General features: G+C 36.8%; 1 protein-coding gene across 2 annotated transcripts in view; it reads right to left on the minus strand.

Moving 5' to 3' along the window:
- cntn3a.2 (contactin 3a, tandem duplicate 2) overlaps positions 1–22,970 on the minus strand; it is a 91,427-nt gene that overhangs the window by 60,347 nt on the left and 8,110 nt on the right. For both annotated transcript variants that reach the window (XM_053686477.1, XM_017486434.3), the window contains exons 2-3: positions 8,297–8,420; positions 3,475–3,610 (exon numbers count right to left, since the gene is read on the minus strand). In XM_053686477.1, the coding sequence (XP_053542452.1) occupies positions 3,475–3,610; positions 8,297–8,351 (191 nt within the window). In that variant the 5' untranslated portion in view covers positions 8,352–8,420. The remainder of the gene's footprint in view (positions 1–3,474; positions 3,611–8,296; positions 8,421–22,970) is intronic.

The following is a 22,970-nucleotide window of genomic DNA, read 5'->3' on the forward strand; positions in this document are numbered from 1 at the left end:
GGTAACACAATATGATCAATTGTCTGTTCTTCATCTATTACCATAACTGATGAGTATTCACATATATCTTGGTCTATATGTTCAACTACAGCTGAAAAATTTGGTGAGTTTTACAGTGTTAACTTCACAGAGCTTATCTTACCCATCCTGGACATTGATGGGATGGTTGAAGCATTCAATCGAGCATGCTCAACTTCTCTAGATTTAGTTGCCCCATTGAAGACAAAGAGAGTTAAAAACAAGTCCTATTTCCAAACGTGGTGCAATGATACTAATGATTTACTGAGGAAAGGATGCAGGAAAGGCGAACGAAAGTGGAACAAAGATAAACTCCAGATTTCATTTGAGATACTTAGAGACCACCTCACTAACGATCAAAAAGCTATGAAAGCAGCAAAATCTAATTATCTCTGTAATCTATTTGCAGTGAATGCAGTCCTACATCCTACGTTGATGGTGCATTTTGAGCCTTCGACTGAAGTTTGTCAAAATTTCCTTAAATTTTTCACCCAGAAAATACATAACATCAAGACATCTATTCAGTCTTCAAACTTGTCCACTATAGTTTGCAGCAAGCCATCTGGGTGCTTTGATTGTTTTCATCCTGTGTCTACATCCCAGGAAGGAAATCGTCGCTAAGATGAAATGTTCAAGTTGTAAATCGGATGTGTTGCCTGCTCGCTTCTGCAAAGAGGTGTTTGATATGGTGGCTTTGGACGTGACAACAATTCTGAATAATTCACTTTCAAACAGGGTAGTCCCAGTATATTTTAAACATGTAATTGTTAAACCACTACTTAAAAAGTCTGATTTGGACCCTGCCTCATAAGCCGACTACAGACCAATCTCCCTTTTTTATGTAAACTGTTGGAGAAAATTTTTTATCATCAACTGCATACTTATCTTAATTCATTTAACCTTGTAGACAGTGATCAGTCTGTCTTTAGAAAAAGACATTAAACCGAATCTGCCCTTCTGAAGGTGACAAATGACATTCTCCTCTCTCGATGCTGGATCTTGTGCCATTTTGGTGCTATTAGACCTAAGCGCAGCATTCGATACCATTGAACATAGACTTCTCTTAGAATGGTTACACAACTGGTTTGGCGTCCAGGGTGTGGATTTGCAGTGGCTTGCTTACTATTTGAGCGACAGGAGCTTTGTGGTACGTTTAGGGAACAATTCTTTACAATATGGGGTTCCTCAGGGGTCTTTTCTCTCTCCTCTGCTATTTGCTCTCTATATGCTTCCTTTGAGCTCAATTTTTCAGAAAAATAATATCGCTATGCCTATGAGACTCAATTTTATATTCCCATAAACTCAGATAGTAATGGTGCCGTTACTGGTTTGTTGGACTGCTTTGAATAACTTAAAATCTGGATGGCGAGTAACTTTTTGCAGCTCAATGAATCCAAAAGTGAATTGTTGATACTAGGCTCTCATAGCTCCGCTTCAGCTATTCAAGCTCAGTTGGGTTCCCTATCATTTAAAGTGCAGTCTCATGTAAAGAACCTCGGAGTCGTGTTTGACACCTGTTTATTATTTGAAAAGCAAATCAGTGATGTGCTTAGGGGCAGCTTTTTCCATCTCAGAGCTATCACTAAATTGAAGTCCTTCTTGTCAAGAAGACTGTGATTCACCCCTTATCATATCAAGGCTTGACTATTGCAGTGCACTTTATGTCGGTCTCCCGCAACTGTCTCTTCGTCGGTTACAGCTGGTGCAAAATGCTACTGCCAGATTTTTAACGGGGACCAAAAAGAAGGAGCACATCACACCTGTTCTTGCCTCTCATCACTGGCTGCCAGTGAAGTTTTGTTTAGATTTTAAAATTCTGTTGCTTGTCTATAAGGAATCGGTTGGGCTTGCTCCTATTGTCTGCCTACTCACCAGTGAGACAGTTGAGATCGTCTAATCTTCTTCTGTTAGTTGTTCCCGGCTCTAAATGTAAATCTAAGGGAGATAGAGCTTTTGCGGTTGTGGCGCCTCCCATTACACATTAGATCGGCTCCTTCCTTGTATAGTTTTAAATCAGCTCTTAAAACGCACTTCTTCTTCTTTTTTTTTTTTTTTTTTTTTTTTTTTAGCATTTAATAGAGGCTATTGTCCTGAATTTTATCATTGATTGTTCTTTAGTGAATTTGTTGTTTTATTTGCTGAATCTATACAGCACTTTGGAACAAAATGTGTTGTAATTAAATTAAATAAAGTGAATTGAATTGAATATTAAAATGCATTTCAAAAGTAACATATCAATATACTATACACTATATAGCCAAAGGTTTGTGGACAACTGACCATAACACAAACGTGATTTTTTAACATCTCATTCCAGATTTAGTCCTTCCTTTGCTGTTATAATAATCTCAACTCTTCTGGGAAGGTTTACTGTTAGATTTTGGAGAATGGTGTAGGAATTTGTGCTCATTCAGCCACAAGAGCATTAGTGAGGTCAGACACTGATATTGGGTGAGGAGGCCTGGGGTGTAGTCGGTCAAATTACAGTTTATCCCAAAGGTGTTCACTGGGGTTGAGGTTAGGGGTCTGTACATGAAACTCGAGTTCTCCTACTTTAACCTTGGAAAACAATGTCTTCATGAACTTTGCTTTTGCAAAAAGGCACTGTCATGCTGGAGCAGGTTTTGGCCTCTTAGACCAAGTAAAGGGAAATTGTAATGCTACAACATACACCATACATAATTTATTACACCATTTACATAATGTGTGCATCCAAATTTCCGGCAACAATTTTGTGGAAGAATCATGTGTAGGTTTAATGGTCAGCTGTCCACATACAGGTATCATTCAAAAGAAGGGTCAAACAATATTTAAAAAAAAAAAAAAGCCATGGCAGAGGTTATTTTGTTTATATTTAGTTCATAGCTAGCAAATTTCCTAGTACCTTTCAAAGTAGCATAACACAAACACAAATACAAAATAACCTGTTACATAAAAGATACATATTGGACTCTGAGTTTAGTAAAATGCTAGGACACTAGTGGGATAATGAACTTTAGCGCATTCATTAGTTCATTAATTTCTACTGCTCAAGAATCAGTATTTGTCAGAGAATGTTAATTATTTCATGCTTAGATTTATGCTAAACACTTCACTTGGTTTGAGGTGAAGTCTCAAACAAACCGTCTCAGATCCATAATTCATTCAGCAACTCCACAAAGTAGTAATGTACCAGAGCACAAATTACATCTTTTAAGAGCTGCATCTTTTTAGCACATCCAATAGACTAAAGATAATTCTACCTGACACAAGATTAGAGCACACAAAAGTACTATTGAAGTAAGAACTTATTAAGCTAAACTGCTGCAGTGGATTTTTTTTTTTGGCAACATTATGAACTTAACCACAAAGTCCCATTTTTATAAAGTTGACTAAAGCTTTATGTATTAAGATGTGGCACAAAGAGTGTAAAAAGTTGCAGTGCAATGCAGAGTAAAAGGAAAAGCACCTCTGTACCTGTACTGAGGAGAAGGGAAGCCTTTGGCATCACAGGTTAGTGTGGCCTCTTCTTCCGGTAAACCAGCAGGCACCATTAAATCACTGGGCTCCATCCGCCATTTTGGCCCATGGAATGATTTATAATCCAAACAATCTAAGGGAGGAGAGAAAACCAATAATGTTACCCTTTACTACGTAATATTTAGTACAATTTTTACTTGTGTCCTGTGTACATTGTAAATAAAAAAATTAAAAAGTAAATATATTACACATACATTGCATAAATGTACTGCAGAGAACAACTGTAATTTGTAAGCAAATTTAAGCTTCCCAAACACAAGATCCATTTTATTTGTTATGTACAGAACAATTCAAACCATGACAACACATTTTTGCTAAATGTGCATAGTAGGATAAGTCTGAATAACAAGGTCTGACAAAGGTGGTACCAGCTCTCCACATCTCCTTTTGAGTCTCTGTTTTTTTCACTATATTAAATCTCAGCATAATTCATCCAAACAGCCACCACTGTACTCTACTTGCCTCAGGTTTTGTGGGCTCCACCCAAGCAGAAAGTCACAGTGGTGCTCAACAGTGTATTAAGATTTGTGATTAATCAAATATGCAGGGGCCAGATTACAAAAATACTTATGGTGGTCATAACAGATGTGTATCACTATTTTTGGCCAGCAGCAATGCCACAAATGCCTGTCTACAGTTTTAATGTTATGCCCATTAACATTGTCTGTGTTAATGTGGGAAAACTGACTTAACAATTCAAAACATCTTATAATACGCAGATAAAAAGTTCTTGTCAGGCTCATCTATTGGTGTTTATATCTGGTATAGATCTATATTCTCAGAGGTGGGTAGTAATGCACTACATTTACTTCGTTACATTTACTTGAGTAACTTTTTGAGAAAAAAAAACCCAACTTTTAAGATTAGGTTTAACTGGCCATACTTTTACTCTTAGTCAAGCTAATTTTTAATCACATAAATGTTCATAATAAAAATATTTGGTGGCGTTCCTCCATTAATGTTAAATGTTAATGAATAAATTAGGGCTACAACTAACGATTATTTTCATAATTGATTTTTTACATTTTTGATTTATTGATTAATTGGATGGGGGGGCGGGGGGTGGCAAACTTTCAGGTGAGTAAAAAACTGTGTTCCCTTTGAGACAATATTACCTTTCTAAAATTCATACAGTAAACCAATGGTTCTCAACCTTTTGTGAGCTCTGTACCCCTAGCATATTTTGAACAATCCACAAGGACCCCCTCACTCCACAACAATTATAGTCTATATATTTAACAGTCATTTCTATATATGTTGCTTTATTATATTAATATTTAACATTAATACTAACATTAAAATTTAATCAAAACATTTCAAGATTTTATTTTTTACATTTAATTGTTGGTGTGACATTTAATTTGGCTCTCTAATTTTTCCTTTGTTTATTTTATCCATCAATGCAATGATCATTAGCTCAGCTAACGTGATATTTGCAAATAACCAAATTGATTAATTTTTAAAACATCTCATTTGAATAATTTTTGATACATTTAACAATATATATACAGTGTCTCACAAAAGTGAGTACACCCCTCACATTTTTGTAAATATTTGATTATAACTTTTCATTTGACAACACTGAAGAAATGACACTTTTCTACAATGTAAGGTAGTGAGTGTACAGGTTGTATAACAGTGTAAATTTGCTGTCCCCTCAAAATAACTCAACACACAGCCATTACTGTCTAAACTGCTGGCAACAAAAGTGAGTACACCCCTAAGTGAAAATGTCCAAATTGGGCCCAAAGTGTCAATATTTTTTTGTGGCCACCATTATTGTCCAGCACTGCCTTAACCCTCTTGGGCATGGAGTTCACCAGAGCTTCACAGGTTGCCACTGGAGTCCTCTTCCACTCCTCCATGACGACATCACGGAGCTGGTGAATGTTAGAGACCTTGTGCTCCTCCAACTTCTGTTTGAGGATGCCCCACAGATGCTCAATAGGGTTTAGTTCTGAAGAAATGCTTGGCCAGTCCATCACCTTCACCCTCAGCTTCTTTAGTGGTTGTCTTGGAGGTGTGTTTGGGGTCATTATCATGCTGGAATAATGCATACTGATCATGCTCTGCTTCAGTATGTCACAGTACATGTTGGCATTCATGTTTCCCTCAATGAACTGTAGCTCCCCAGTGCCGGCAGCACTCATGCAGCCACAGACCATGACACTCCCACCACCATTCTTGACTGTAGGCAAGACACACTTGTCTTTGTACTCCTCACCTGGTTGCCACCAAACATGCTTGACACCATCTGAACCAAATAAGTTTATCTTGGTCTCATAATCCATGTCCTTAGTCTGCTTGTCTTCAGCAAACTGTTTGCAGGCTTTCCTTTGCATCAGCTTTAGAAGAGGTTTCCTTCTGGGACAACAGCCATGCAGACCAATTTGATGCAGTGTGCGGCATATGGTCTGAGCACTGACAGGCTGACCCCCCACCCCTTCAACCTCTGCAGTAATGCTGGCAGCACTCATACGTCTATTCATTGAGGGAACCATAAATGCCAACATGTACTGTGACATACTGAAGCAGAGCATGATAAGTATGCAGTATTCCAGCATGATAACGACCCCAAACACACCTCCAAGATGACCACTGCCTTGCAAAAGAAGCTGAGGGTGAAGGTGATGGACTGGCCAAGCATGTCTCCTGACCTAAACCCTATTGAGCATCTGTGGGGCATCCTCAAACGGAAGGTGGAGGAACACAAGGTCTCTAATAACCACCAGCTCTGTGATGTTGTAATGGAGTAGTGGAAGAGGACTCCAGTGGCAATCTGTGAAGATCTGGTGAACTCCATGCCCAAGAGGGTTAAGGCAGTGTTTGAAAATAATGGTGGACACACAAAATATTGACAGTTTGGGCCCAATTTGGACATTTTCACTTAGGGGTGTACTCACTTTTGTTGCCAGCGGTTTAGACATTAATTGCTGTGTGTTGAGTTATTTTGAGGTGACAGCAAATTTACACTGTTATACAAGCTGTACACTCACTACTTTACATTGTAGTAAAGTGTCATTTCTTCAGTGCTGTCACATGAAAAGTTATAATCAAATATTTACAAAAATGTGAGGGGTGTACTCAGTTTTGTGAGATACTGTATATATGTATATATATATATAATTTAAACATTTTTAAAACTTTCCTATGGCCTCCCTGCAATTACGTGACTGACCACTGTTCTGTTCCATAGTCTGTTCTTTTCTTCTCTGTTGACTTGTTTTAAAGCAGATGCTGACCATTTTGTGTTGTTAACATGGTAAGACAGTCAACTGCTGGGAAAATCTTTGTTTTTTGGGATGTGTGAAATTTTGTGTTGAAAATGACAAGTTCTGTGTTATTGTACCCATCACAGGACTGGGATATGCTGCTTCATCTTGAACCCATGTTTTATGTAGTATGAACAGAACAGAAAGACTTTCAAGGAGAGGTGTGACTTACAGATCTCCATTTAGTCTGAGATTCAGGATTTTCCCTTCATTTTAATCAGATCCGAAGTAACTAGCAACTTGCTACTTGAGTCTTCTCATTGGATACTTTATTACTCTTACTCAATTAATTATTAACATTATTACTTTTACTGTTACTTGAGTTATTATTTTGATAAGTAGTTTTACTTGTACTTGAGTAAAATTTTTGCTACTCTACATAGCATAGGTAGCTGGATAAATGCTAGACAGTTCCAGGTCTGCTCTAAAGCTTACAAATGAATTTATTAAATGTATAGTTTTGCTTTTGTTGTGTTGGCTGCCTAATACTCTCATACTTCTTGTTAGAATAGTGTCCCATTTTAATGTTAAACAGCAGAGCGGCCGCCCAGGAGTGAGTTGTCGAACACATTTTACCACTTACATTCATTACATTACAATCATTAAAATGATTAGACTATTATAAGGACATTTATACTGAATACTGTCTAATGTGTGTGTATGTGTGTGTGTGTGGACACAGGCAACATCACTAATGAAAGATTGAAAAGCAAAAGCAAACTCATTTAAACAGCTAAAAATGATATCTTTAGCTATTAGACTGAAAAAGATAAGTGCTGTAAGGCCAGTTTTCAAGAAAACAAAAACAGGAGCAAGAATGTAATTAAACTGCTACTGAAAAGTGAAAGCAGTAATACCTTGGCATTTCAGTTTTAGGCATTTAAAAAATTATCTCAGTCGCAAGTTTTCTGTGAAACATGTCAAGCATTTTTTTTTTTTTTTTACTGTGCATAGTGTGGCCAATTATGTTATATTCTAGATAGAGCATTCTAATAAATAAATAAATAAATAAATAAACACACACACACACTATATATATATATATATATATATATATATATATATATATATATATATATATATATATATATATAATAATTCCCTGCTAAATGTTTTCAGTTCATCATTTGTTCAAGTTTCATTGCTATTTCATTCACGCTAACCTATTTAGAACATTCTGGCATTGCGGTGCATAAGGTTAAAGCAAGAAAATCCCAATATCAACTTAAACTGAGCAAACAGAAAACATTTGAAGTTTGACATACTGTGCTATATCAAAGAGTTTTATTGTTTAGGAGTCAATCCCGATAGGAGTTTCAGATCAATCATCTGCATCACAGAACAAAGCCTATAGGGCCTTTCCATATACAGTATACAAGTACGAATTTCCCCCTTGCCCATGACTTACTATTGTTACAGTTTATCTTTTATTGCCAAGTTGACACAGACACAGCACAAATTTCCCAAAAGTAACACTGAACATGTACCTGTAAGACACTCCATGACTGATAGCAGCAAAAACGGTTTCCATAATAACTTCATCTTCAGCTTCTGGAGGCGCGTGAGATTTCCAGCATCCAGTAGGTTGGTTTGACCTGAGAAATGCCTGACCTGCAAAAACAATATAATATCAGAAAAAAATATCAGGGATGAAATATGCCAGAAAAGCATTATATATAACCATATAGTATAATAATATAGTACTAACAATAGAATAGTAATAGTATAAAATAATAGTAATAGTAAATTAATAGTAACTAATAATATTAATAATAAAGCTGCCAAATTAACTAATATGGATAACATACAAACTACAACGCCAAAAAGTCTCAAAAAAGTCAGTTATCTTTCATTAAAAAATGACGAATTTGAGAAAACAATGAAATAGAAAATAGTCTCATATTACACTACACGTGATGCTTAACACATTGCTACCTCCACATATTATATGTATTCTAAGAAATTAGCTTGTAAGGCATGGCAGCAACCAACTGAAGAGACACCAGAACAGTACAGAACCAAACCCTTAAAGCTACATTAGTCAAAATTTGCTAATATTTGTCAAAGTTTTGTCACGATTATGTCTCTACCAGTTAAGTAGGTGGAGTTGAATAACTGTGCATTCAAGTCCTTCTGGGAAGTTCGTATTTAAGAATTGGGAAGTCTTATTATGACATCAGGTGCGTTCAAGTCACTTTGGTCGAAGTAAGATGGCGGTGTACCGTCTCTTAATTAACTAAAAAAAAATACAGCAAGGTTTTTAAACTCTACTTCTAGCCCTTGTGTGTCCTTATGGACATTTTTGCCTTTTTAAATTTTGTTTTTCATTTTGCATGTGTCAATGCAAACAGCACAAATTTTGTAAAAGGTGTGCATTTTTAGTGGAATGTTAATATTTCACACTCATTTGCTTTCATAAATGTATTTTAAACTAGGTACACAAAATAGTTACACTCAGGACCTTAAGGACAAAAATGTCCCCACTGAAACCTATTCAAACTGCAATGTTTAATCCCTGTGACGTTTAGGCATAAAATCATGCATTCTGTGTTAATAGGCTTTTATTTTGTTGACAAGATTTAAAAATATTGATTTTTTTTTTTTTAAATTCTGAAATGTGTACTATTTTCTCAGGTTTAGCCTCGGGGGAAAATACAGGTGCATCTAAAAAAATTAGAATTAGAATATTGCGGAAAAGTAATTTTTTGTTCGTAATTTAATTTAAAAAGAGGAACTTTCATATACTATAGGTTCATTACACATAAAGTGAAATATTTCAAGCCTTTTTTTATTTTAACTTTGATGATTACGGCTTACAGCTCATGGAAATTAAAAATCCAGTATCTGTAAAATATTAGAATAAAGAATTTATACATGAGGAAATGCTGCAGTGTCACATTCCTATGTCAAGCCACTCCTGAACCCGAGACAACATCAGAACAACATCTGCTGGCAAGCTTTATGGAGATGCTGATTTCCTTTTCCAGCAGGACTTGGCACCTGCCCACAATGCCAAAACTACTATTAACTGGTTTGCTGACCATGGTGTTACTGTGCTTGATTGGCCAAACAACTCTCCTGACCTGAACCCCATAGAGAATCTATTAGAGACACCAGATCCGACAATACAGATGAGCTGAAGGCCGCTATCAAAGCAACCTGGGCTTCTATAACACCTCAGCAATGCCACAGGCTGATTGCCTCCATGCCACGCCACACTGATGCAGTAATTCATGCAAAAGGAGCCCCGACCAAGTATTGAGTGGGTAAATTAACATATTTTTCAGAAGGTCGACATTCCTGTACTATAAATTCTTTATTCAAATATTTTGAAATACTGGATTTTTGATTTCCATGAGCTGTAAGCTGTAATCGTCAAGATTTAAACAAACAAAAAGGCTTGAAATATTTCACTTTATGTGCATTGAATCTAGAATATAAGAAAGTTCCAGTTTTTTAATTAAATTACAAAATAAAAATTAACTTTTCCATGCTATTCTAATTTTTTTTAGATGCACCTGTACATGCTTTTCCTGTTTTCTGATTCTGCTGTATTATAGAGCACTGCAGACCAACTGAATAAATGTTGCAGCTATAATAGTATGGGTGTGTTTGTATGAATATCTGATTTGTGGTTTGTATGTGTGTAATGAAACTTTTATGTGCGTGAACAGTTTGAAAGAAAGAAATTACATTGTACTGGAAATCACAAATCCCACCCCATGTATATAAGTCAAAGAAGGTTACTGAGCTTGAAAGATTTTTGCATTATGTAAGGAAACTGGCATTTAAATGGTTCAAATTCTGCAAATGAATGAATGCTTGGTAGTTATTATCAGAGCTGATGTTGGTAAAAAATCAAAGTCAAAACATTAATATGTAATATTTCTATGGCAGTTTTTTGACATGGACATTTTTGTCCTTTATGGAACTGAGTGGTATTTTATTTATTTATTTATTTATTTATTTATTTATTTATTTATTAATCTGACACTGCATAAAAATATGAATGCATCAAAATTAATGTTGTTCTTAATCATTGACACATCAAATTGAAAAGAAATTCTGCTTAGCATTTAGTATATGGAAAATAATTACTATTTTTCATAAACAAACATCTGTGGCATTATGTAAAAAAGAAAATGGTGTTTAAAGGGTTCAAATTCTGCAAATGAATGAATGTTTGGTAATTATGATCTGAACTGATGCCGATAAAAAAAAAAAATATGTCAGTGAAAGTGGAACAAATATTAATATATAATATTTTTATGACAGTTTTTGGACATGGATATTTTTGTCCTCTATGGACCTATGTGTAACTTTTTTAAAATGACGCACAAGGGCTAGAAAAGGAATAAAAGAAGGCCCATCCAGTGTGTTGTGCTTTTTATGTATTTAATCAATTTATGAAGCCACTGTAAACTTTATCATTACATATTATATCGTAATTGTACAATGCTATCGTATTTTGTGCAGGTAATTAGCTTGTTTTATTGTAAATAAAAAAGCCTGACAATAACTTGCTGCACATACCAAACACATAATAACTGAAATCAGCTTCTGAGGTGAGTAAGCATTCAATTTCAACAAATTTACCGTCAAGTACAGATGTTGCATACATTGATTCCACCATGTTTTCTTACTGACATCCCCCCAAGGACTTTCATGACATCACTTTCAAGCACACTCAGCCATTCAACTGCTTGAAACGACTATGAATGCACAAAATTCATCTAATGTTGATTCCTGAGAAATGTTGCTGTCCTTTTTGTACTGTCTTTAAACTCAGTTATTAGCATTGTTAGCATCATTAGAATTTTAAGCTAGGCCATTCAACTGCTTCAAAGCCAAGTTATAACACTATAAACATGCAAAATTCTGAATCATACTGAATTATGTGAATTTTCTAAAGCGCAGTCACTGTCTTTTTTTCTTTGCAATGGAAAAAATGTACCTGATTGGTTTTGTAAAGCAGACCATTCTTACAATTCAAAGCTTTATACAGATTGCATTTAACAACATATATTTGGTTTTACTGTGTCATTAAGCTGTAGTACTTTTTTGTTTGTTTGTTTGTTTTGCTCACAGGGGAATTATCTGGCTGTGCTGGGTGCTTGTTGATTTCAGATTGAGATGGGGTGGAGTGAAAGAACATTGAGGAGTGTCTGGCTGAGGCCCATACAACACAAACAAGCACTCTGGACCATGACGGGTTTTCTCAGCCACATAATACACTTCTACTGAGGCCATGGCTTAAACAACTAAACTACCTAACAACCTACAATGCAGTCCCAGATTGCCTGCTTTTCAATTAGTAAAAAGATTTGTCAGCACTAGGATAAGATAGGTAGTCTATTATATGCATCAGTGACTGTGCTTATTCAGAGGGTAATAGTTCACCGAGTTTCCCATCTTTTTAAGAGTCTGCAGTGCTCTTGAATACCAGCAGATTTTAAAATTTAGAATGGTGTTTACTATAACTTGCCACGATCTATTCTACAATTAAATATATATATATATATATATATATATATATATATATATATATATATATATATATATATAATATAAATTACAAAAGTTCCTAATTACAAAAGTTTGGGAAAACGGTCAAAAATTTAGGAGCGGTTGAAATTTAGTTTTTTTTTTTTTTTTTTAGAGAGGATAATGTTAACGTGCCACAATATAATGCACAAGTAGGCATGAGAAAACTTGAGCTTGTCAATTATGACAGAATTTAGGAACATAGTGTGAGACATGACAAATTAATTTACTCTCTGATAAACTAAATTTAATATTTTCAGTTAATTTTACAGGCTGTATGCAAAAAACAACAACCATTAACTTTTTCTACCTTGTAAACAAATACAAAAAACCTGAATGTTAAGTCTTTGAAGTCTGCGCCTCTTAAATATATTTAAAGCTACACTATTAGCCATGTTCCACTGTCATGGTTCTGGGCTGGAGTCAATTCTCGAACTGCTCTGTGTATAGTGTATATATCTGAAGTTCTTTTACCCGCCAGATGCAAAGTGTTTTAGTTTAATGGTGTTCATTAGGGATGCTACGATCAGGATTTTTACAGCCGATACCGATTTCTTGTCATCTTGATCGACTGATACCGATCCAGATACCACTCTTTTTTGTTTAAGCTTTAATCAGGAGGTCTATCGTAAACAGTTAAATGTAAGCTTTCTTCTCATGGTCACTGTTAATTGAAATAAAATAATAGCAATGACAAATACTGTTGGTTAATTAATAAATAAACAAGCAAAAATTATTGATTTTTTAAATATCTTAAAGAATAAAGAGTCCTAATTAAAAGTAGACTAACACAAAAATCATCCATATTAGAGAAAAAGTGCTAATAATCCTCAAGTTGTGGAGTCCGTATGGTGAAGGTTTGGCCAAGCAGAAGTAGATGAGTTTGCCTCTAAGGAGACAACACACTGCCCACTGTCGTTCGCCTTCACTCCTCCGACACCACTGGGGCTGGATGCCATGATGCACATATGGCTTAGGTAAAATCTGTATGCTTTTCCCCTGATCGCTCTGCTCCCACAAGTTCTAGTCAGAGTTCGCCAAGACCGTCTACGTCTGCTGCTAGTAACACCTTATTGGCCAGCTCGAATATGATTCTCAGAGATAATATCCCTGCTAGACATCACTCCTTGGGAGTTCCCATCTACAGGGATCTACTGTCTAAGGCCGGAGGGCTGATTTATTACCCTCTGGCCCCTGTGGGGCACCAGCTCATAGATTCTTGTCTCACAACTGATGCTGAACACTAGAGCACCATCCACAAAGAAAATGTATGAGCTCAAGTGGCGACTTTTGCCTCGTGGAGTGAGGAACATCAGCTAGACCCAGTGAACTGCGCAATAGCTACAGTCCTGGAGTTCTTACAAGGATGTTTCTGAGCAGGGTTGGCTCATTCTACAATCAGTGTCTACGTGGCTGCCATTTCATCCAGCCAAGCCCCTAGGGAACAGGGTTACTGTAACCTAGACATTATTTGGGGGATTAAATCAAAACATGAAAACTGGAGTTTACTTTTCTAGTGATATCTGGCAACTGTGAGCATAAATGAAGTGAATGCGCTGTCTGTGTAAAGACAAGAGTTAGTGAATAGAGTGAAGGGAGCGTGGCAGCGTATGATTGCAGACTGAACAGTTGCTACTCTTGATATGATTGGTGAGGAATTATTTAATAAAGAAGCTTGAATTACACCCAGTAAGTGTTAGTAGCATTAGTACTATTATTAATTTACTTGCACCTGACACCGCTGTGTCTACATGAGCAGGTCACAGTCGCAGGTTCAGGTCATTTTGTGTGATCAATAAAAGATCACGGTTTGTGAGATCGGCAAGTTGAGAGAAGCAGATGATGTCAGTGTTACTTGTCATCATAATGGCTTCTTTGCAGTATTTGCACACTTGTTTGGTTGACTGAGGTGATGAGAAGCAGTGTGAAAGTTGCATTTTGGATTTGTAGTTTTTATTCCGATTGTATTGTATTCCAACTTCAAACAGGTCATTTGAACCGGTGTGCCTAAATATTTTTTCACAGTCGCACAAAGTACTTTTCAGTCGCAAATGTGACTGAAATGGTTGCATGTAAATGGGGTGTGTTGTGAGGGAAAGAGAGAGATATAGAGGGGTTATTTGGAATGCTAAGGCCATCTCAAGTCAGCTGTTGTGGGATCTTATATTCTCCTTATACTCTGTATCTCAGGTGATCCAGTTCTTAGCTCTACAAATCTTGCTAACACACACACACACACACACACTCAACTCAAACCAACATAATCCCGAGACAGTACAGGCTTAGTGAGACAGTGTTTGAAGGTAAATTGTCAAATTATGCCGTTGCGTAATTCTCCAGAAGATCTTCTTTCGTTCAAGTTTTATGATGCTTTAAGTCAGGGTAAGCATGTAAAAAATATGGATTTACATGCTCTAAGCCTCCTCTGAACAAACTCCATGAACACTCCAATGTCATGTTTCTTCTCACTGAGCAATCCTAAAGCTGAACTCACAGCTATGAGCTGTGGAAAGGCTGTGTGACTCGTCATATTAATAACTGCAAAGTGAACAGGGTACAAGGAATCCAGTTTACAGATTCAGTTAATAAAGGACTAAGCATAGATTAATTTACTTAAAGCTGCTGCAAAACAACATCTTGTAGGCATGATACAACAGTAAGCATCAATGAGGACTTGTGCATATACGTGTATGCATGAATATACATATAACTATACATTTATAAACAGAGATAAATCATGCAATGATGTCATCAAGGAGGTCGTTATTCTTTCCTGAAAGTATATCATTATCAGTTTTATTTCTTTAACTTCTGGAGTACCACTGTCCGGCATATTTTGGTGTGTTCCCTGCTCCCAACTCATCTGGTTCAACCAATCAGTTAATGAACAAACCTTAAATGAAGTTGGACTGGTTGAGATAGAGGGGGAAAACAACACAATGTGTAACACGATGCTACTCCAGGATGTGAATTGAAAAACACTACTTTAATTTTATGAGCAATGTGCTGTGCATGCACAATTTTGACGTGTAAATTTATGCAAATCCATGAATGATATATTTCACCATCACTTATTTGTCAAGTTCAGCATTTCAACAATGCCAGTATTAGTCAAAAACCAAAACTCTCCCATATTATATTTATTATTTACAATGCTTTTATACTTTTGTTGCATAAAAGGTGGTGGAAGAACCATGCCGCAGAGTATTTATTCTCCCTTGAGTGCCCTCTGAGACACATGGCAATGAAGATACTTGATCAGCTAATAAATTATCTAACAAAGAGGAAAGAGATTCTGACACTTTTCTTACCCAGTATGCAGTGAAGAAGCATGTCATGAATGGCAAGTGGCACAATTACTATCCTTAATTCCAAATATTGTTCCCAGCTTTGCAAGTCTTAACAGTGCTTCAACGGGAGATATATGTTGTGCCACACTTTTAATAACAAAAATTTTTTTGGTCAATAACATGATACACATAATGATTTAAAAACTTTAAACACAACCAACAAAATAATTAACCATAATAACTATTTTATAATAATTCAGTATTGTTTTCTGTCAAACAAACATGGTAGAGTTGCTGACACTCCTGAAGAATTGGATTCAGGATTGTCTCTAATTCTGACAAACTTTAAAGAACCTCACCACCTCACAAATATTAATTGTGGAAGTGCAAAGTCCGAAACTAGTGTGCTAAAGAGAAACACGAGCACTACTTCTTAAGAAACACAAACTTCATTTAAACTGAAAATATCACTCACTGCGTCTGTTATTCATTTTTGCTCATTGTCACGGTAGGTGTCAATTATTCTGGAGTTGACTGCAAATTACCTGAAGGCAAGGCAAGTCATAATATTTTCTACACGTTTGTCGCATAAACATACATTAAGAAAAAAAAGATGTCAAAACAAGCAACACTCGGGAAATTTCGTCAAATTTCATCATCTACATCCATCTTTTCTAGCTGGATAATCTGCATTAAAACAGTGAAAGTATGAAAAATGATGACACACATTACCTGTGTTTCCCGGATATATATTAACTTTTAAAAAGCAAATGAAGCTTCCTTCTGCATTAAACAACTGTCTTTGTCTGCTTTTTTCTTCACGTGAGATTGCCATGCAAAAAAAGTTTACTAATAATCCTTAAAAATGAATGTAAATGCAACAGAAGCAAAGCATTGCTTCAGAACACACATACACACACGCACGCACACAATTTTGTTGGACACTGCTTTGGTGTTGACTGCACCATTTGAAAGAGCAGCCACTGAAATGAACGGCATTGGCCCAGTTGCACAGCCAAACACACCGCTTATGATAGCTACATTTTGATTTCAGGCCAAATGAAAATGGACATAATAACTTGAAGGATGCAATTTGTTGAATCTTTGACAGGAAGATAACAGTAAGAACAAATTTCATAGTCTGAATATTATACAATGATGTAATACTATCTTAACTTACATTTACATTTTAAAAATTGTTTTAAAACATATGATATATTTATCTAGCTGTCTAAAGTCTCTGGAAACATGCATTTCCTGCAGGCAAATATCCCTGTCATTTTCCTACATGACCCTGTAAATTTCCTGTAAGGTAAAGGGCTTGGATTAAATGAATGTCAGTTTTAAAATATAAAATTATGTATAAACTATGTATGAAATGTGACGTAAAATATTACATTTACGTGAATAACTGCCAATAGGCAATTAACTTTTCTGTCATGACTTTTTTGTGATTTATTAGGAATTATGTGCAGGTTCTAAAACAACATTATGATGAATTATGAACACTATGTAGTGAGCATACATAGAGAATTTGAACACTAGGTTTATAGTTTATACAGTATCTCACAAAAGTGAGTACACCCCTCACATTTTTGTAAATATTTGATTATATCGTTTCTTGTGACAACACTGAAGAAATGACACTTTGCTACAATGTAAAGTAGTGAGTGTACAGCTTGTGTAACAGTGTAAATTTGCTGTCCCCTCAAAATAACTCAACACACAGCCATTAATGTCTAAACCGCTGGCAATAAAAGTGAGTACACTCCTAAGTGAAATGTCCAAATTGGGCCCAATTAGCCATTTTCCCTCCCCGGTGTCATGTGAGTTGTTAGTGTTACAAGGTCTCAGGTTAGAATGGGGAGCAGGTGTGTTAAATTTGGTATCATCACTCTCACACTCCCTCATACTGATCACTGGAAGTTCAACATGGCACCTCATGGCAAAGAACTCTCTGAGGATCTGAAAAAAAGAATTGTTGCTCTACATAAAGATGGCCTAGGCTATAAGAAGATTGCCAAGACCCTGACACTGAGCTGCAGCACAGTGGCCAAGACCATACAGTGGTTTAACAGGACAGGTTCAACTCAGAACAGGCCTTGCCATGGTCAACCAAAGAAGTTCAACCACATGTTCAGCGTCCAGAGGTTGTGTTTGGGAAATAGATGTATGAGTGCTGCCAGCATCGCTGCAGAGTTTGAAGGGGTGGGGGGTCAGCCTGTCAGTGCTCAGACCATACGCTGCACACTGCATCAAATTGGTCTGCATGGCTATCGTCCCAGCAGGAAGCCTCTTCTAAAGATGATGCACAAGAAAGCCTGCAAACTGTTTGCTGAAGACAAGCAGACTAAGGACATGGATTACTGGAATCATGTCCTGTGGTCTGATGAGACCAAGATAAACTTATTTGGTTCAGATGGTGTCAAGCGTGTGGCGGCAACCAGGTGAGGAGTACAAAGACAAGTGTGTCTTGCCTACAGTCAAGCATGGTGGTGGGAGTGTCATGGTCTGGGGCTGCATGAGTGCTGCCAGCACTGGGGAGCTACAGTTCATTGAGAGAATCATGAATGCCAACATGTACTGTGACATACTGAAGCAGAGCATGATCAGTATGCAGTATTCCAGCATGATAACGACCCCAAACACACCTCCAAGATGACCACTGCCTTGCAAAAGAAGCTGAGGGTGAAGGTGATGGTCTGGCCAAGCATGTCTCCAGACCTAAACCATATTGAGCATCTGTGGGGCATCCTCAAATGGAAGGTGGAGGAGCACAAGGTCTCTAACATCCACCAGCTCTGTGCTGGATGCCCAAGAGGGTTAAGGCAGTGCTGGAAAATAATGGTGGCCACACAAAATATTTACACTTTTGTACTCACTTTTATTGCCAGCGGTTTAGACACTAATGGCTGTGTTTTGAGTTATTTTTAGGGGACAGCAAATTTACACAGTTACACAAGCTGTACACTCACTACTTTACATTGTAGCAAAGTGTCATTTCTTCAGTGTTGTCACATGAAAAGATATAATCAAATATTTACAAAAATGTGAGGGGTGTAGTCACTTTTGTGAGATACTGTACTTATTAAAAACTCAGAACATTAATAATTTTTTTTTAATTGAATTTTATATTTTATATTGAAAGGATTTGGGGTAGAGAATATAAACTGAAATTTGTATCAGTACTTTTCACCTTCCAGACAATAAAAAAAATTTAATCACTATGCTCATCATCACCATCATTCTTCTTCTTCTTAATAGTAAGTTTTTCACAACATTAGAGACACATTTATTTTGGCTTTAATTCACTATATCAAAATTCAAGTGGCTCAAAAGTTTCCATACAACAATTTGACTGTCTCTTTAAACAGTCTGGAGGATTCCAGAAATTGATGTAATGACTTTTATAAGCTTCTGATTGGCCAGTTGTCATAATTAGGAATGATTTGGGAGTGCACCTTTAAGGGCCTACCTTTAAAGCTAGTGCAATTTTGCCCTTGATACCATAGGATTTTCCAAGCAACTCATGAACACATTCCAACTGTGAAGCATGGGGGTGGCAACATCATATTGAGGGGGTATTTTGCTGGAAAAGGGACTGCTGCTACTTCAGAAAATAGTCATGAGGAAGGAGGATTGGTTCTTCCAGCAGGAAAATGATCCTAAGCATACCTCCAAAGTTGTAACAAAAAGTGGCCATTTTGGAGTAGCCATCACAAAACCGTGACCAGAATCCCAAAATCTGTGGAGTGAACTGAAAAAGCATGTCCAAGCAAGGAGGTCCAGAAACCTGACTGAGTTACACGAGTTCTGTCAGGAGGTATGAGCAAAAATTCCAGCATAGTGTTGTAAGAAGGCTACCCCAGGTGTTTGATTCAAGTTAAGCAAAATGGGGGCAGTGGTGCCTTGACAGTTAAGGCTCTGGGTTCCCAATCGGAAAGTCAGGGGTTCAAGCCCCAGTACTGCAAAGCTGCCGCTGTTGGGCCCTTGAGCAAGGCCCTTAACCCTCTTTGCTGCAGGGTCCGCTCTGACCCCAGCTTCCTGACATGCTGGGGTATGCAAAGAAAAGAATTTCATTGTACATATGTATATGTGATCAATAAAGTCTCATTATCAATAAAATGTTTGACCAACTGAAAATCTGCTATGAAACATGAAATAAATCTGTCTCATAGCCTTTATTTTTTTTCTTTCTCATGGTTTCTTTATTAGCATTTTTCAAATTAAACATACAACACCAACCAAACAAATAGAACAAACCCCCCCACCCAATGCCAGACATAGAACATACATATTACATATTATAAAGCCAGACCACCATAGAATAGATCAAAAGAAATAAAATTATAGATAATAATCAAATAATACTGTCAGCATCCATGTCACTGACAAGTCGTAGCTATTATTTTAAAATGAAAATTATTTTGAAATTACTTCTTAGACTTCTGTAGACTTTTGGCCTGAACTGTATGGTACTACAGATAATCAGTCATCTTATGCAATGCAATCATGTCAGTCCTCACAGGAATCCACAAGCTATTTATGTGGTATTTTGACCATTTTGATCTGTTCTAAATGTCATCTAGGAGTTTTGAGTGTAGAAAGGAGGAAAAAAAAAGTCATTAACTCTAATGTCACTGGAATACGGTGTACTGAGAGGTACTGACTTCAATAATCTGAGTGAGGAGTTTGCTTCACAAAATGAAGTAAGCTTACTTTCTGATAGTAACCCTGAATTCACAACTGAATTAACAACTGTCTGCTCAATCCACACTGCACCACACTTCATTTTTACGAGTACCATTATCGTACACTTTGCTGTGCAACTGCAGGCTGCACAATTCTGTCACTGTAGTAGATTATGATTTTAAATAAGGCATTATAGAAAGTGGAAGGGTTTTATGTGTCTTTTGGCATCACTGTGAATGCTTTTATAAATTGCCATAGTTTTCTCATAAGCCTTGCTGTTCCGATTTTTTCTATTTATTCACCCACAGTAATGTTTTCCTGTCACTGATATTTAAATCCATTTTACATTTCTTAGCCAAACCGAGATCCAAATAGGCTAATCATTTGCCTTCATGTGCTAAAAATCCTCACAGCTGGGCCAAATTCCAAATGACTTTATACATGCTCACTAAATAGACGGTAATGTAGAGTATAGTGCACACCACAACACCATCTGAGCTTTCAGCCACAGGAAAAGCATGAATCATTGCCTTATAGAGAATTAAAAAATATGTGAAAATGAAGCCTTATTATAACCTTGTCATCTTAGGGGAGTCTTCTAAACTGCCAGTTCCTTTCCCGTTCACAATGTGACATCAAATTGCAAAGTAACCCTTCTCTATGTTTAAAATAGTATATAGCAGTATTGGCTTTAGATTAGTTAATATACAGACACAGTACTTGGTTAAATCTATAACACTGGCTATACTAATCTCTGTTTTGTCTGAAGCAAATAATATTTGCTCCACAAACATGTGGCCTAATTCATAAGTCATGTTACTAAGAGTGTTAGTCAGGGTTTCCCAAACTGTTTGGGCAAATAACCCAAATGGACATTATGAATTTTCTGCAACCCCAAGCCTTGACCACCCTACATTTTTTAAATTCCAGTTTGTAATATAGGACTGCTGTAACATTTGAACATTTTTATTACGTCAGTAACGTGTCTGTGTAATGTAAAATGTAATGTAAAAGAATATTCCTTGCACTGACTTAGCAGTCTAGTGGAAAGTGTTAGGAAAATAATCAACAGCATGGTACAGCCTGACAAGAAGCAGAGGAACCAGTGTGTATACTTAATGCATGATTTTGTATGGCATTGTTCACACACTCACAGTTCACACATCATGCGTACATATGGAAGATTTAAAAGCCAAGAGAGATTCGCTAGATGTCATGTCAGAACCAAAATTATGTTAAACACACTCACAAGATCTCTCTGCTGTCGTTGTTATTATTGTCATTGTGTCTTGTTTCTCGAATAAAAAATGCTGACCTTACATTCAAAGATATACTAATCCAGAATATCCAGAAGACTGGCACGCAAAACAGACATTTTGGTAGGTTGAAGACTAGGTTTGAAGATTTTTAAAATTCAAACACTAAATGTAATAGGCCAGTGTTAGTATTCACTAACAGTCTAGCATAGTACTTTAGAACGCCTATGTGATTTGAGACACAAGACTAATTTGTTTAGCGGAGGTAGATGGATTAGCCATTTTTATTGCTGAACTATGAATAGGATAGTGAAAAAGACTAAAACTCTGGGTACCCTATTAATTTAAATGTGGCTTGTTTGAATGTGACTCCCAGTAACATTTCAAAATATTAGCACATCAAATCACACCAAATCAAGCAAGCCCTTTTTGTGAACCCCTGGTGTAAGATCTGTGAGGTCTGAAAGTGAAAGCTTAGAGCAGGCAGAGGCCAGGATACTGAGTGATGTCAAACCCACAAGTACTCCCCCATCACCACTCTGCCACATTTACCTCTATTTTATCCAGTTAAAACTGTGTTCCTTCCACAATGTTCCTGTCTACACAGATAACACACCATATTCTTTATAATTCACAAGCTTGATCAGACTGGTGGGTGTCCTGCAATGCTGGCACTCGATAGAGGCCATGTGCAAGAGACTGATTTTCTCATTTACTCAATTGACAAGTGCAATTTGGTGAGGATATGTATTCTTTTGTTTCCATCACTGGCTCGATGACACGTGAAACTAGGCCAAAATGAGCAATGAATATCTATTATGTCTGTTTAATGTACCAACAGAGTGATTTCATATCACATAAACATGCACCTTCAATTGCCATTAGTTATTGCCACAAACATAAATTCACAACAGCACTACACAAACTTTACCTCTGTAGGAGAGGCCCGTACCAATAGAGCTATTTTCTGATGACCGCTCAATGACTGTGAGTAATAGCTGTAGTGGGGCTATCGAAATAAATCTCAGGTTGTGATGAGTGAGAGTTTCATCTCTGCTATGACACAAAGTCATTATTAACAGCCTAGCAAGCGCCCCCCCCCCCCCCCCCCCCCCCAACCCTTTCTCACACCAGAGTGCTGCTTCTATGGAGATACTGGAGCATGGAATGAAAAAATGTAGTGCTGAGGAAAATACACAAAGGCAAGAGATTCACAGTAATCAAACTTCTGCTCTTCCTCGCACATTGCCTATACATTTTATATCAATACGGATGACAGCTGGATCTAATAGAGTCACATTAGTTTAGGCTACATGTGGAGAAAATGGCTTCATCTGTGCTACTGATCAGATGAAGACCTAAGAGCAGCATTGTTTGAA

This window comes from Ictalurus punctatus, chromosome 15 (assembly GCF_001660625.3).
Source record: "Ictalurus punctatus breed USDA103 chromosome 15, Coco_2.0, whole genome shotgun sequence".
Lineage (NCBI taxonomy): Eukaryota > Metazoa > Chordata > Actinopteri > Siluriformes > Ictaluridae > Ictalurus > Ictalurus punctatus.